Source organism: Cervus elaphus, chromosome 14 (assembly GCF_910594005.1).
Source record: "Cervus elaphus chromosome 14, mCerEla1.1, whole genome shotgun sequence".
In the NCBI taxonomy this organism is placed as follows: Eukaryota; Metazoa; Chordata; class Mammalia; order Artiodactyla; family Cervidae; genus Cervus; species Cervus elaphus.
Window position 1 is genome coordinate 31,318,702 of NC_057828.1, and position 16,379 is coordinate 31,335,080.

Below are 16,379 nucleotides of genomic sequence, written 5' to 3' on the forward strand. Positions count from 1 at the left end.
GTGACCCGAGAGGCTGTAGGCTGCCAGGCTCCTCTGTCCATGAGGATTCTCCAGGCAGGAATACTGGAATGGGTTGCCATGCCCTCCTCCAGGGGATCTTCCCGACCCACGGATTGAACCCAGGTCTCCCACACTGAAGGGGGATTCTTTGCCATCTGAGCTACCAGGGAAGCCCACAATCTTGTTGAGATGAGTATAAATGGTTATTTAAAAAATCCCCAACAACTATAAATGATATGAAAAAAACTACTACTGATGACAAAAACTGCAGTTACTGTTAATGTGCCTTTGCTTTGTGGCTTACATTCATAACTGTAGGAAGTAATGAATTGTAACCGAAGTCCAGGGAAGACAGGAATCTTTTCTCATTGAAACTCATGGACCTCTCGAGTTCTATGTGCCATCCCACAGACTCCAGGTTAAGAGCCCCTGCACTAATGGGGACTTCATGAGATCAGCCAGCCACCCAAACGTTAGGATGAAATGAAAAGACGCTTCTGGGGGCGATAAGGCTCCTCAAATAGTAGGCCTCGTCTACTTCTCCATCCTTAACTTTCTGCCACTTCTGTGGTGAGCTCCAATTTGGCACCCACCATGCCAAGGGCACAGCTCCATCAGGTGGCACCCACCCCAGCAGAGCAATGTTTACCAGTCATCACCCCTTTAACCAAATTGGGAGCTCCCAGAAATGGAGTCTGTCCTTGCACCCCTGGTACCTAACACCATGCCTAGAACCTAACTGGTGTTCAGTGAGTGTTTACTAAGTGATAAGTGTTGGGTAGTGAGCTAGGTGACCCTGAGAATGATACTAAGATGACAATGCCAATCCCTGTCATATTGTTGGAGCCCGCCAGGCTCCTCTGTCCACGTAATTTCCCAGGCAAAAATACTGGAGTGTGTTGCCATTTCCTTCTCCAGGGGATCTTCCCAACCCAGGGATCAAACCTGCATCTCTCAGGTCTCCTGCATTGGCAGACAGGTTCTTTACCACTAGTGCCACCTAAGAAGTGACAAACTGTTGCTAATTCTAACTCCCAGATGGATCAGGATCTGTTTATTGGACTTTAACCTTTGTTTTTCATTGCTCTTGTTATTGTAACCATATATAATAACCTGCCTCTGGGCACCCTACCTCTCTGTCTAAAGAGATTAACATACATATCCCCTCTCTAAGGGCTTCCCTGGTGGATCAGATGGTAAAGAATCTGCCTGCAGTGCGGGGGACCCGGTTTCGATCCCTGGGTTGGGAAGATCCCCTGGAGAAGGAAATGGCAACCCACTCCAGTATTCTTGCCTGGAAAATCCCATGGACGGAGGAGCCTGGCAGATTACAGTACATGGGGTTTCAGAGTTCGACACGACTAAGCAACTTCAGTTTCTTTCTTTCCCCTCCCTAAGGTTGGCCATTTTGGGAGAGATTTGCAAGAAAATGATCTTTACTTTCTCAACTCCTTCCCCTCTGTGTCCTATAAAAGAAGCGGGCATCCAGATCCCAACAAGACAGCTGATTTAAAGACAACAGTCTGCCATTTTCTCGGTCAGTTGGCTTTCCAAATAATAAAGTTAGTATTCCTTGCTTCAATTAGCCTGTCGGGCAGTAAGCAGATTGAGCTGGGACTCGGTAACAATATTATGAAATGAGATAGCCTAAGTACACACTAGTACCCATTCCCCTCCACCACCTAACTACCGCAAATGCAGCAATACCATCTAGTCATTCCTAAAATACCTTACCGCTTCACCCGTGGAGGGAAAATTAAGCCATCTTGACCATGAGCACTAAGCTTGGACAAAAGCTTTACCTTGGTTGGGGTGGGGAGGACAGGGCAGGTGGGAACTAGAATTACACAGACAGACGGGAGCTTTTGGAAGCTGAAAGAGGCAGGAATCTCTCTGCCCTGGGAGGGTTCTCCAGACACACCACCTCACTCCAACACCCCTCTGGCCTGCTCGGAAGCCTCCGGGACCACCGGAGAGAATCTTGACCCTATTAAGAAGCCCAGATGAGAATCCCCAGGAACCACTCTTACTCAAACCAGATAGCTAAAAGACAACATTCTGTGAACTTGAAAAGTTTGGGGGAAAATGTTAAACCATAGCGTAAGCCAAAAGTGAACGCACTGTACTGAAATGACATCGACTTGCATAGTTTTGCATAATTAAAAAAAATGAGCGGTTGTTGAAATGATAGCCAAAAATAGATTAAAAAAAAAAAATCCAAATCGTCACTTGCCAGTGGCCACCGTCAATGTAGGACAAATATCTTCCAAAACAAGGTAGGTCAAAACCAGACTAGCTTCAAAAAACCACGAGTCAGTTTCCTTCCCGAAGCGAACGGCAATAAAAATAAACCCAGAAAAGGATAGAAGTGGCTCATTTTCACAAAGTAAAAGGTCCCACCGGCTGCAGACCGTATTTCCCGGGCTTTTCCTGCAAGATCAGCAAAACCTGACGGAAGAAGGGTCCTCCCGGCGGGCTCGTCCCGCGATAGCAGCTGTGCCCGCAGGCCCCGCGCTGGCTGGGAGCGGTCGGCCAGGCCCATGGCTCCGGGCCGGCCCTCCCCCCACCCTCCTCGGACGCGCGAAGGCCCGGCTGCGCACAAAGCGCCCCTTCCGCCCGCACCTGCACCATGAAGGCCATCCGGATCGAGTCCTTGGGGATGCTCTCTTTGCATTTCTTGCAAGACGCGCGCCCGCTCTTGGCGTACTCGACCCGGTAGACCTTGTCTGAAGACTCCGCCATCCTTTTCCTGCCGCTTACTGCTCCGGGAGCCCGACGCCGCGACCTGGAGACCCGCTTCTGCTACTGCCGCCTCACCCACCGATCCGCTAGCCACAGGCGGCTAAGCGCCTAGAACCGTCGCCGCCGCCGCCTCCGAACACGCCGCGCAGGCCACCCGCCGCTCCCGATAGATTGCTGATGCCTGGCGGCGGGCACGCCCCGGCGCCAGTGCGCACGGGGCGGGGCCGCCGGCGCGCGCGCGCGCCCCCTGCCGGCCGGGGGCGGGGCGGTAGCTCCCCGACGCCTGCGGCTGCGCGACCTCCCTCCGGGATGCTGAGGGCAGAGGTCAGGCTCACCCCTTGCCTGCAGCTCTGGGAAGGACGGGGTTTCACCATTTGTCCCCTTTAACTGTTTGTCCCCAGGAAGGCTTAAGTGTCCTCACAACTGATTCCACCCTTGTCGCTTTTTAATGCATGTGTTCCCTCTCCGTTGAGGGCTTCCAGATCTGGAAGGGACTGGACTGGCTGGGGAAAGGCCTTTGGCAGCCAAAGGACCTGGGCAGGCTCTCGGCCCAGGTTTGACTGCAGTCCGCGGACCATTGGAACCGAATACTAACAGAAATCTAGCATCGCCTTCATATGAATTTTAATGCATGGATACAAACTTTGGGAGTCTCAGCAATAGTTATCACAGCACTTTAATATCACTTTACAGTTGTTTGGGATGTAAATTACAAATTGGCACTTACCAAGAGCATTGCCAGTGACAACAACAAAGGCATTTGCCATCTGCCTCTACAGAGATTGAAGCCCATGCTGCTAAAGCTGTTGACCTTCAACAACCCTGAGGGAGTGCAGGGTGGAGTGAGGGGCACTCTGTGCTCCAGGGACTCTGATGGGACAGGTCTTTAGATAGTTGGATGTGTTTAGGAACAGATTTTATGATCTCAATTCTTACATCTCCTCATATCTAGAGACGCACTAAATCCCTTCATGGTGACATCAGATCCTCATGACTAACAAAAACCTTTTGTAAGTTGAGTGTTTCATGGCAGTGAACTCCTCCTTCACCAAAACCTTATATATTGACTTTCCCCCACTGCTGCTTTGGAGCAGTGGCTCAGACCTAGCTGAGATGCTGCCTCCCAGCCTGCAGTCCTCATTTTGCCCCAAATAAAATGTAACTCAAAACTCTTAAGTTGTACATCTTTTTTTAGTCAACAGGAAGAACTCAGTATTAAGCTCATCACTACTTAAATTTTGGTCATTGAAAGACCTGCCGCCCTGGGTCTTGTTATTTAATGTGGAACTGTATATACTTGGTTTCTTTTAAAATTCTATGCATTTTATTTTATTCATCTAAAACATGATTATAATGGAATATGCTCTATTTGAGAATATTCCATTCTATTGAGGAAAAGAAAAATAAACAGGATGAATGAAACAAAACTTGTTAAACATAGAGAAGGAAAAAGCTAGAAGTTTTTGAGATGAGGATGTTGAGTAGGCTAGTAGGTTGTGAGACAGACCTAGGCAAGCAGCTTAAGTAGTGACCTGTTTGATATGTTGCATGTGAATAGAGTAAGTGGAATATACAATGCAACAAATAAAAGAATTTTACTTGGAGGGTAACCAACTCAACAGGCATCATCATTTGACCTCTGGGTTGACAACTGTGTCATCCCTAATAGCCACTCACTGGTGATAATATTGTGATCCCATTCTGGCTTCCATGCGCTCTGCTCAAGAACTGCAGATAAAATCTGCTCAGCAGATTATTGGCGAGCTACATCTGTGCCCAGGTGTGCTTGCCCCTGTGTCTTTCTGATAGGTGACTGTGAGTTGGCTCCAGGTACTTACTCTCTGTTGAATAACTTTGAGCATCCTCAGTTCCAGTCTTCATAACCCCACTGTCAGTCTCAAAGGGACAGAACAAATGAACATTGCAGGACCCCAGGTTTAGATGGTGTGCCCCACGTCTCCTCCAGCCTGTCCTGGGTATGTTATCCACCCCATGTTGTTCTCCTTGCTGCAGGAGATGCCAATCAGGTGTTTCAAATTGATTTAATAAGCCCTGCAATTCAAGCATCTTAGTCTGTGGAGCTTTCTGTTTTGTGACTTCTCAGATAACTTGCCTGATAGTGTATCTGGAAGCTACCATTGCGTTAGAGGCTCATAGACTTCACTGGATTGACAAATGGGCCCTGGGTGCACACACAAAGGTTAAGAATCCCTGCCCTACATATATCTGAATGAAACTATAATTTGAAAAGATACATGCTCTCCAATATTCATAGCAGAACTGTATACGATAGTCAAGATGTCGAAACAACCCAAATGTCCATTGACAGATGAATGGAATGGAGTATAAGCCATAAAAAAGGATGAAATAATGCCATTTACAGCTACGTGAATGGGCCTAGAGATTATTATACTAAGTGAAGTGAGAGACAAATACCATATGATATCACTTACATGTGGAATCTTAACATATGACGCAAATGAACTTATCTATGGAACAGACTCACAAACATAGAGAAGGGATTATGCTTGCCAAGTGGGAGGTTGGATTGGAAGTTGGAAATGCAAACTGTTATATATAGATTGAATAAATAGCAAGATTTTATTGGATAGCTCAGGGAACAATATTCAATATCCTGTAATAAACCCTAATGGAAAAGAATATGAAAAAAATTTGTATAACTGAATCACTTTGCTATACAGTGGAAATGAGCACAACCTTGTAAATCAACTATAGTTCAATTAAAAAAAAGGTGGGGGGAATTCCTGCCCCAGAACACCAACGAAAGCCAGGTATATTCTACCCCTCTACTTGATATTTCTGTTTGGATATCTTACATGGACATCCAGTAATGTCCAAAACCTCTCCCAGTGCTTTCTACCTCAGCAAATGGTCCATGGTTCTCTGCATTGCTTGGGCTAAATGCTTTGTAGTCAGACTTGACTTTTTTTTCTATTCCAAATTCGATCCGTCGCTGAATGCTGACCTCCTGACCTCCACGGTCTCTCAGTATCTTCCCATCAACATAGCACTGGTTTCGGGACCACCTGCCTATTTGGCAGTTCTGGGAGTTGTCTCCTTCCATGCTGGCCCTTTTACATTCTTTTCTCCCCACGAAAGCATGTGAGGTCATTTTAGATCTCAACCTATGTTACTTCCATGTCCAAAACCTAAAGGCTTTTCATCACACTTGGAATAAAATCCAGAGTTCTTCCTATGGCTGAATCTGAGCTCTGGCTGCTTCCCTGACTTTGTTGCCATCATCTCCTGAGGGCTCCCGCTGTCCCAGCCACATTGGCTTCCTGCATGTTCCTCAAGGCCACTCCCACCCTGGAGATTTGCATTTACAACCCCCGCCCCACCCAATAGTCTTTACCAGTGAGCACAAGCCTCACTCCCTCTCTTAATTCAGCCTCTGCTCACACGTCTCTGTGACCACCCCAGCTAAGATGCTTCATCTGTACGCCATCTTCATCTTCTTGCCCTGCTTATGTTCTTCTTTGCACTTACTATTTCTAAGCAGATTTCATATACATGTATATGTTTATTGTCTGTCTCCTTTACCAAAATGTAAGCTCCACTAGGGCAGCGGTTTTGCCTGTTGTTAATATCCTGAGTGCACAAGCACTCAAAATACTGGTTGAGTGAATGAATGAATCCGCATTTGGTACTTCCTCTGCATTGCCCACCTGTTTAATAATAATGTTCCTTTACACTTATACAGATTTTCATGTTTTACAAAGCATCTTCCCAAACAATTTTTTTTTGCTCCTCATTATAATGCCATATGAACTGTGAACTTTCAGGTGTTCAAGCTGGTTTTAGAAAAGGCATAGGAACCAGAGGTCAAATTGCCAAAATCCCCTGGATCATCAAAAAAGCAAGAGAGTTCCAGAAAACCATCTATTTCTGCTTTATTGACTATGCCAAAGCCTTTGACTGTGTGGATCACAACAAACTGTGGAATACTCTTAAAGAGATAGGAATACCAGACCACCTCACCTGCCTCTTGAGAAATCTGTATGCTGGTCAGCAAGCAACAGTTAGAACTGGACATGGAACAACAGACTGGTTCCAAATAGAGAAAGGAGTACATCAAGGCTGTATATTGTCACCGTGCTTATTTAACTTATATGCAGAGTACATCATGAGAAATGCTGAGTTGGATGAAGCACAAGCTGGAATGAAGATTGCTGGGAAAAATATCAATAATCTCAGATATGCAGATGACACCACCCTTATGGCAAAAGGCGAAGAACTAAAGAGCCTCATGATGAAAGTGAAAGAGGAGAATGAAAAAGTTGGCTTAAAACTCATCATTCAGAAAACTAAGATCATGGCATCCGGTCCCATCACTTCATGGCAAATAGACGGGGAAACAGTGGAAACAGTGGCGGACTTTATTTGGGGGGGCTCCAAAATCACTGCAGATGGTGACTGCAGCCATGAAATTAAAAGACACTTACTCCTTGGAAGGAAAGTTATGACCAACCTAGACAGCATATTAAAAAGCAGAGACATTACTTTGCCAACAAAGGTCCATCTCGTCTAGGCTATGGTTTTTCCAGTAATGATGTATGGATGTGAGAGTTGGACCATACAGAAATCTGAGCGCCAAAGAACTGATGCTTTCGAACTGTGGTGTTGGAGAAAATTCTTGAGAGTCCCTTGGACTGCAAGGAGATCCAACCAGTCCATCCTAAAGGAAATCAGTCCTGAATATTTATAGGAAGGACTGATGCTGAAGCTGAAACTCCAGTAATTTGGCCACCTGATTCGAAGAACTGAGTCATTGGAAAAGACCCTGATGCTGGGAAAGACTGAAGGTAGGAGGAGAAGGGGGCGAGAGTATGAGATGGTTGGATGGCATCACCAACATGAGTTTGAGTAAACTCCAGGAGTTGATGATGGACAGGGAGGCCTGGTGTGCTGCAGTTCATGGGGTTGCAAAGAGTTGGACACAACTGAGTGACTGAACTGAACTGATAATGCTTTAAAAGTTTTTTTTTTAAACTAATACACTATTATATTTACTTAGAAGCATTTAGACTGTCATGAAACTGTTATAACTCCCCCTACCTCCAATTACAGGGGACAATTCAGTAACAGAACAATTATTTCCTATAAGCTTCATGAGACAACTGAGAAAACGACCATGCACCTATATTAATTTGTCCTGTGTGCCAACACGAAGCTGCTTTGAATTCCCATGCTGATTTACAACCAAAAACAATACCAGGTGAGGTTGGTGGCCATGAAAAATATCACCAGTACAGGGTTGTCTAAAAATTTATTTGGGAATTCTTGTTAACAATAATCCCCCACCCCCAAAAGGGGCAGTTTAAAAGAAAATCTTACACAGTTTTACATTTCAATTTTTTTTTTTTAATTTAAAAGGAATGAATTGTGTCCAAGAGGTTAAATGTTTGACAGACAAGAAAGAAAGAAAGAAAGAGAGAAAGAGAGAAAGAAAGAAAGAAAGAAAAAATGCTGCCCTAGAACTACTGCATTCATCACTAATCATTATCTTCAACTTTGTTGTCTTTGTCTTCCTCCTCTTCACTTATCTCTCCTTCTTTGTCTTTCTCCTCTTTTTTTTCCCTCTTGTTTGGATCAGCCTTGACATCATCTTTTTTTTTTTTTTTTTTTTTTGCCATATCAGCCTTCCTTTGGCTCAGGATGCAGCAAGATCCTTTTGGTACTTTTCCTTCCACAGTACAGTCTTCTTTTCAGGCTGCCTGCCATCTGCAGTGCTGTCGCTCACATCTCTCCCAGTTTCTTTGCGTCATTGCCAATAGACAGACCAGGATCTTCTTTGGTTTTGGGATGGTACATCTAACACAAGAAACGGGCCAAAGGAGGCTTTTTGGGTGGTTGGAAACCCTGAACTTCTTTTTGTTTCTGTTTTGGGAGAAATAAAAGTTTTCGTTTCTGTTTTATAAGGGGCCTTGTCCAGTCTTGACATTTTCCTTTCTCTTCATCAGAGAAGGCTTTCCACCTTTCTGAGCATTTTATACGATTTTTTTCCCCCTTGGTGTGGACCATTTTTAAAGTCTTTATTGAATTTGTTACAATATTGCTTCTGTTTTATGTTTTGGTTTCTTGGGCAATGAGTTGTGTGGGATCTTAGCTCCCCAACCAGGGATAGAACCTACACCCCCCTGCATTGGAAGGTGAAGTCTTAACCACGTGACTGCCAGGGACGTCCCCTTTCTGAGCATTTAAAGAATAACTTAAGAATGATTGAAGCATCTGAATGGATTTTCCTGGGCTCCTTCTGGCAAGTTTATGCAAACAGCCTATGACGACATTTGACCTCAGGCTTCTCAGGGCCGCCTCTGTCTTGCCGGTGTTTAGTTACTTTTCCTCAGAGAGGCACAGAGTTGCTCAGCGCCCCTTGCTCTCACTTGCCTCAACAGTGTCTCCAGGGGTTTCTGAATCCCAGTTTTCACGTAAGAGGGTGAACCTGAAAGGCCTGAAGTGAAGTGAAGTTGCTCAGTCGTGTCCGACTCTTTGTGACCCCATGGACTGTAGCCCACCAGGCTCCTCCATCCTGGAATTTTCTAGGCAAGAGTACTGGAGTGGGTTGCCATTTCTCTGAAAGGCCTAGTGACAGCTCATTCCTTGATCCTTTAAGCCTTGCCTGCTGCCTCCCTGGCCCTTCCTCTCTCCCTCTGCCATCATCTCCACCACCTCACCCCTCAGGTTATCCTGCCCACCCTCTTCCAATACATCCGTTGCCAAAACTATCTTTCTTTATTTTTTAAAAATTGATTTATTTTTAATTGAAGGATAATGGCTTTACAGAATTGTGTTGGTTTCCACAGAACATCAACATGAATCAGCCATAGCTATACATATGTCCCCTCCCTCTCTTTTTTTGAATTGGCATTTTTAAAGAATTTATTTATTTTTTATTGAAGGATAATTGCTTTACAGAATTTTGCTGTTTTCTGTCAAAGCTCCAAAGTTAACTTTTTAAAAAAATAAAGTTGATCATGAGGTCTACTGTGCTCAAAACCCTCTCTTGAATTTCTGTATCAAAACGTTGACAACCAACACAATACTGTAAAGCAATTATCTTCTAATTAAAAATACATTTTTAAAAAAAGGGAAAAAAATTATTTTTTCAACTCTAGGACTTCCATGGTGGTCCAGTGGTTAAGAATCTGCCTGCCCAAGAGGTGCACATGGTTTCAATCCCTGGTCCTGGAAGATCCCACAGATCTCAGGGGAGATAAGCCCGTGATCCACGACAAGAGAAGCCACTGCAATGAGAAGCTGGCACATTGCAACTAGAGAAAGCCTGCACACAGCAATGAAGACCCCGCATAGCCAAAAATAAATAGTGAAATTAAAAAAAAAAAAAACGTTTTGATTATACATGACAGAAATCTGGCTAGAAAGAAGATGGATCAGAAGGGCAACTTAGGGAGAGAATACTGAAGTAGCTGTATAAGGGAAGGAAAGTCAAAGTTAGTTGCTCAGTCATGTCCGACTCTTGTGACCCCATGGGCTGTAGCCTGCTAGGCTCCTCTGTCCATGGAATTCTCTAGGCAAGAATACTGGAATGGTTGTCATTTCCTCCTGCAGGGGATCTTCCTGACCCAGGGATTGAACCTGGGTCTCCTGCATTGCAGGCAGATTACCATCTGAGCCACCAGGGAAGCCCCAAGAAGAGAAGGAAGAATCAACCAAACCTTAGAAGGACTGAATGTGGATGGCAGTAGAGATGGTGGGATCCAGGGACTGAGATGCCTCTGGGTCTATCTCTGCTTCTTGTCTCCACTGCTCCAGAACATTTTTCTCATAGAAGACTGGCTTCTGCTATGTACAGCAGAGATTAAGGCCCCTGATGTCTCTTGACCTCTCGTTTTTTATGGCTTGTATCATTAGGGGGAGGGTCCTTTCCCCACTGTTTTGCATAAGACATTTCAGGTGAGAATTCTGATGAAACCACTGTGGGTCAGATGCCTATCACTGAACCAACCAACAGGGACTCAGAGGTCTGGTCACATAAGAACATGGAGCTTCTCTATAGCAGCTATGTAGATGGGGTGAGGGGTGGTCCCCAGAGAAAGAAGGGGCTAGGCAGACAATAGTTACTCCACTTTGCCCAACCAGACCCAGACAGCTGGTGGCCTGAAGGCCACATTTGGCCCACAGCATTGTCTTAAACAGGCTTAAGATGGTTTTGAACTGTTTGTTAACATTTCAAAACCTGAATGTTTCTTATAAAAGCCTGGATTTCTGTTTTAACTTGAAATGTGGGAACCCTGGACCTTGAAGTCTCATGTGGCAACAATTGGCTGGAGCTGAATGAGTGTTGCTCATTTAAAATGGGGTATTCAATTGTTGTTGTCCTCTCACCTCTTGCTACTTCCCTGTTATCTATTGTTACATAATCGACCACTCAAAACTATGAGGTGAAAAACAATAAAGTCACTTATGGTCATTACTTGCCATGTTTCTAGGGGTTTGCTGGTTTTAGCCAGATGTGTCTCACCCAGGGTCTCAGGTGGACACAGTCAGAGGGGGATGAGGCTGAAGTCAACCTGAAGGCTTCCTTTTGGTGGCTGCAGCTGGCTCTTGGCTGGGCTGTAGGCTGAAGCATCTCCACACGGCCTCGCTGCGATTTGGACTCCCTCACAGCATGGCAGCTGCCCTCTCTTCTCAGGGAAGACTCAGGCTCTATGCTCTGTGTTCACTTTTTAAGCTACATTCTCTCCAGGAGCTGTTTTCATTTCAGATAAGAAAATGGAAATAAGCAGAGAAGAATGGACGGGCTCAAGGTCACCTGGTATTAAAGCCAGGATAAGAACTAAGACTCTGCCTTTCCCTCTCAGTTTATAGATTACGCCGCTGTCTCCTCCATCCTTTTCTCTCTGATGAAAGCTCCGGTGTCTTCTATCCCCTTCCTTATACTGCAGCTGGCTGTGACCAGACCTGGCCCCTCACTAGGTTTCAGCTCTTCTTTGGCAGAAACTCTTTTGCTCAACTTTTTTTCTGTATGACAGCTTGATGCCTGGCGCTTAGTTGGCTCTCAGAAAGTGTTTATTTAATCAAATCCATAGTTTTCAAGTACCCTCAATTTTCTAAATTGAATAGCTACCTCCAAAGGAACCTCAATTCCTGGTGTATGTGGGGATGGGCAACCGAGCAGGGGCAAGTGTGTCCCTACCTGCTCACCATCTCTCAGGACCTCCAGAGATGCCTGAGGAGCCCCAGAGTCCAGATATTATTGTTCTGGGGAGAGATGTATGTGTGTGAGAGAGACTGAATTTAAGGGATGTATTGTGGTTTTTCTTTGATAAAACTAAAAGACAAAAACAAATAATAAGTTAAACAACACAGGTATAAATAGAATAAAGAATGAAAACCTTTCTACTCTCAGTCTTTCCCTATATCTATTCCCACAGCTCAGAGGTCATCACTCATCTTTGTTTATGGTTCAGCCTATAACCTGCAAGATTCTTTACACACACAGTATGAGTTGAATACATATTGTAACCTACATTTTTTAATATCCCAGAGATACCATTCCTTTCAACGGCTTGCAAGTTTATAAAATAGGTGAACCATACTTTTGTTGGTTTGTTTGGAGGGATGATAAGGTTATTTATGTTTATCGCTACTGAGTTTTCATATTTCACACATGACACACAAGCACATCTATTTTGTAAAATATTTAGGTTTAGTGGTTTAGTTGCTAAGTTGTATCTGGCCCTTGAGATATGGACTGTAGCCTGCCCGGCTCCTCTGTCCAGGGAATTCTTCAGGCAAGAATACTGGAGTGGGTTGCCATTTCCTTTTCCAGGGGATCTTCCCGACCCAGGGATCAAACCCAGGTCTCCTGCTCTGCAGGCAGATTCTTTACCAATGGAGCTACCAGGGCTGTGTTCAATACAGCAACCACTTGCCATGTGTGACTACAGAACACCTGAAATGTGGTGAGTTTGAATTCAGACGTGCCATATGTGTAAATGCACAATGGATTTTGGAGACTTAGTATGAAAAAACTAAAGTAAAATATCTCACTGGTAATTTGTTTATATTGATTATATGTTGAAATGATAATGTTTTGGAATATTGGGTTAAATAAAATATATTGTTAAAATTAATTTTGTGCTTCTCTTTTTTAAATGGCTAAAATTTGAAATTACATAAGTGTTTTGCATTATATTTCTTTTGGGCAGAGCTGATTTAGGGAAAATAAACGTGTACAGAGCAAAAGAAGAAAGTTCAATTTCATAATCTAACCTCTTGCCTCCCTAAGTTGTTACTGATTTTTATTGCTTTCCAGTATGTATTTTAAGACTATGTACTTTATCCTGAATTATATTTTTTCTATATTCTTCAGATTTTGTATGTATATTGTGCTTTTGTTTATTTGTCTTTGAAAAGGTTTATCCTATTACTTTTCATAAATACTTTAATTGCAGAGACTTCCCCAGTGATCCAGTGCTTAAGATTCTGTGTCTCCAATGCAGGGGGCAGGGTTTTAATTCCTTAGTGGGGAACCAAGATCCCACATGCCACACATGTGGCCAAGAAAATAAAATAGAATAAAATAAAATAAATACATTAGGGAACTTCCCTGACTAACCAGTGGCAAAGCCTCCGTGCTCGCAGTGCAGGGGGCCCTGGTTCGATCCCTGGTCAGGGAACTAGATCCCACATGCCACAACTGAGAGTTCACATGTTGCAACTAAAGAGCCCAAGTGCCGCAACTAGGAGCTAATGCAGCCAAGTAAATATTTAAAATAAATACCTTAATTTCAAATAAAATAAAGACAATAAACTCTTCTGGTTTCTACACAACCCTGATCCTTCTCCAAGATGCATTGTTTTGAATACTGGCATTGCCACTTACCAAACTGAAGACAAGAAATAGAAATCCTAATATCTGAATAATAGAAATCCCTATTTTTCTCTATCCCAGAAAGAGAAGAATAGAAATGGAGAAGGAATTATTTCAAGAAATACTGATGGTATTTCCCCAAAATTAAAACAAACATGAAAAACCTTTCGTTGCAAGATCCATAGAATTTCAGATAGAAAAGGATCAACCCACCTAAAGACTCATACAGAAGTGTAAGGATACCAAAAATAAGGAGAAAATGACAAAACCTATATAAAGAAAGAGCAGAACACACAAAAGAACAAGAATCAATTTGCCACCAGATTTACCAACAGCAAAACCATGTAGTATTGATCAGAGAGACTTCAGAGGGAAATATATCTTTTATGGGAAAAGCTAAAGACATCAAAGTTAGCTAGCAAATTAACATTAAGAATACTGTAGTGGGTTGCCATTTCCTTCTCCAGCGGATCGTCCCAACCCAGGGATCTAATGGGGTTTCCTGCATCGCAGACAATGTCCTGCATTGCAGGCAGATTCTTTACCAACTGAGCTACCAGGAAGCCTGCTAGGTCTTAAGAGAGAAAGATACAAAATAGACAAAATAGAAAGACACAAAACAGGCAAGGTCTCAGAATGCCTTCCACCTTTTGATCACACACAATAAAGGAGGCAAGAACAGAGTGGGAGAAAGTTGAGGTATCAGTGCAAGTAAAAACTGCACATCTTGATGGGCCTGACAAAGGAACTCCTCTTGTGCTAACACTATTATAATTAAAAACCCCACATGCTAGTAAAGCAAGCACCAATTTGAGGGAGTCACTCATAATCTAGAATGCTTCAACTTGGAGAAACATCTGAAGTGGGGTTTGGGGAGGATCTGAACACAAAGATGTAAGCACGCAGAGAAAGAATGTGCATTATCTTTTAAAAAGCTGAGTATAAGTCTCTACAATAAAGAGAGCTTCTGTGAAAGAAAACAGTGATAAATTGTACTTCATCAAAATGAAAAACTTGAGCTCAGGTGACACTATGAAGATGCTAAATAAGCAAGCTATAGAATTTGAGACTACGTTTGCACAGGTGTACCTGAAAAAGAATTTGAAATCAATATATGTTAATATTAAGCAAACAAGCAACCTAATAAAGACATGTAAAAGACTTGAATAGACATCGCAGGGAAGAAAACGTATGGATGGTTTATAAGCACATGTGAGGAACTCAAGAGCAAGTCAGCAGGATTACAGATTAAAACCATGAGATGCTAGTTCATACCTAATGGAACAGCTACAATTGAAAAGGCTGACAATTCCAAGTGTTGGTGAAAATATGGAGGAAGTGGAGTTCCTTCACATTGCTGGTGGGATTGTAAATGGAACAACTACTTTGGAGAATTCTTTGACAGTTTCTCATAAAATTATGTATACATCTATGCCATGATCCAAGAATTTCATTCCTAGATACTCAAGAATAGTGAAAACATATTCTGTAAAAAGAAAAGAATCATAGCAACTTTATTTACATAGCCAAGCACTAGAAACAATCCAAACATCCATCAATAGGATAAGAGACAACCAATTATATTACATTCTTTCAAAGAACTATGCCTCAGCAATAAAAAGGAATAAACTACTGATAACAAAGATAAATATTAAAACATTACATTTAGCAAAAGAAGCCAACTACAGAATATTAATGCTATATGATTCTGGTGATGGAAACCAGAAGAGTAATTGCAGCAGGTGTGGGTGGGTGACTATGGACTGGAAGAGGCATGGGGTAATAGAAATGTTTTGTATGTTATTTTGAGTTTTAATAACTTAGGGGTTTACAATTGCTAAAACTCACCAAACTGAATACTTAAGATCTGTGTATTTTATTGTGTGTAAATTATACCTTGATTTTTTAAAAATGGTTATTCTTTTTTAAGAAGACAAAATAAAATAATTAAAATGCTCAGAACTGAGTGATAATGAAAACATTTTGCTTCACAGTTGTGGAATCCAGCAAGATTGGCCCTCTAAGGGCAATTTGTAGTCTTAACTACCTATATTAAAAAAAGAAGAAAGCCCATTTTTCAAAATGAGTTAATGCCCATATTTAAGAAGTGATAATAAATGTTCAAATGAATGGATAAAGAAGATGTGGTATATATAAACACAATGGAATATTACTTGACCATAAAAAATGAATGAAATAATGCCATTTGCAGCAACGTGTATGGACCTAGAGATTATCATACTAAGTGAAATGTCAGACAAAGACAAATATCATATGATATCACTAATATGTGAAAATTTAAAAAGATGCAAATGAACATATTTACAAAACAAAAATAGAGTCACAGATGTGGAAAACAAACTTATGGTTACCAGTGGGGAAAGAGGGTGGTGGAGGGATAAATTGGGAGACTGGGGTTGACATATGCACACTGCTATATATAAAATAGGTAACTAATAAGGACATATTGTGTAGCACAGGGAACTCTACTCAATACTCTGTAATGACCCATATGAGAAAAGAGTCTCAAAAGAAGTGGGTGTATCATTTGGTATATAATGATTCATATATACATGTAATATGACACATACATATAATTCATTCACTTTGCCATACAGCAGAAACTAACACAGCATTGTAAATCAAATATACTCCAATAAAATTGTTTTAAAAAAAGAAGTGATAATAAGCAACAAGGTTTTACTGTATAGCGCAGGGTACTAGGTTCAATAACTCATAATAACCTGCAATGGAAATTAATTGAAAAAAGAATATA

General features: G+C 42.4%; 1 protein-coding gene across 1 annotated transcript in view; it reads right to left on the minus strand.

The window, feature by feature from the left end:
- The window catches only part of PARP1 (poly(ADP-ribose) polymerase 1), a 40,401-nt gene extending 37,463 nt beyond the window's left edge, over positions 1-2,938 (minus strand). The window contains exon 1 of the mRNA XM_043923453.1: positions 2,623-2,938. Within this exon, the coding sequence (XP_043779388.1) occupies positions 2,623-2,742 (120 nt within the window). The 5' untranslated portion in view covers positions 2,743-2,938. The remainder of the gene's footprint in view (positions 1-2,622) is intronic.
- Between the last annotated feature and the right edge of the window lie 13,441 nt (positions 2,939-16,379).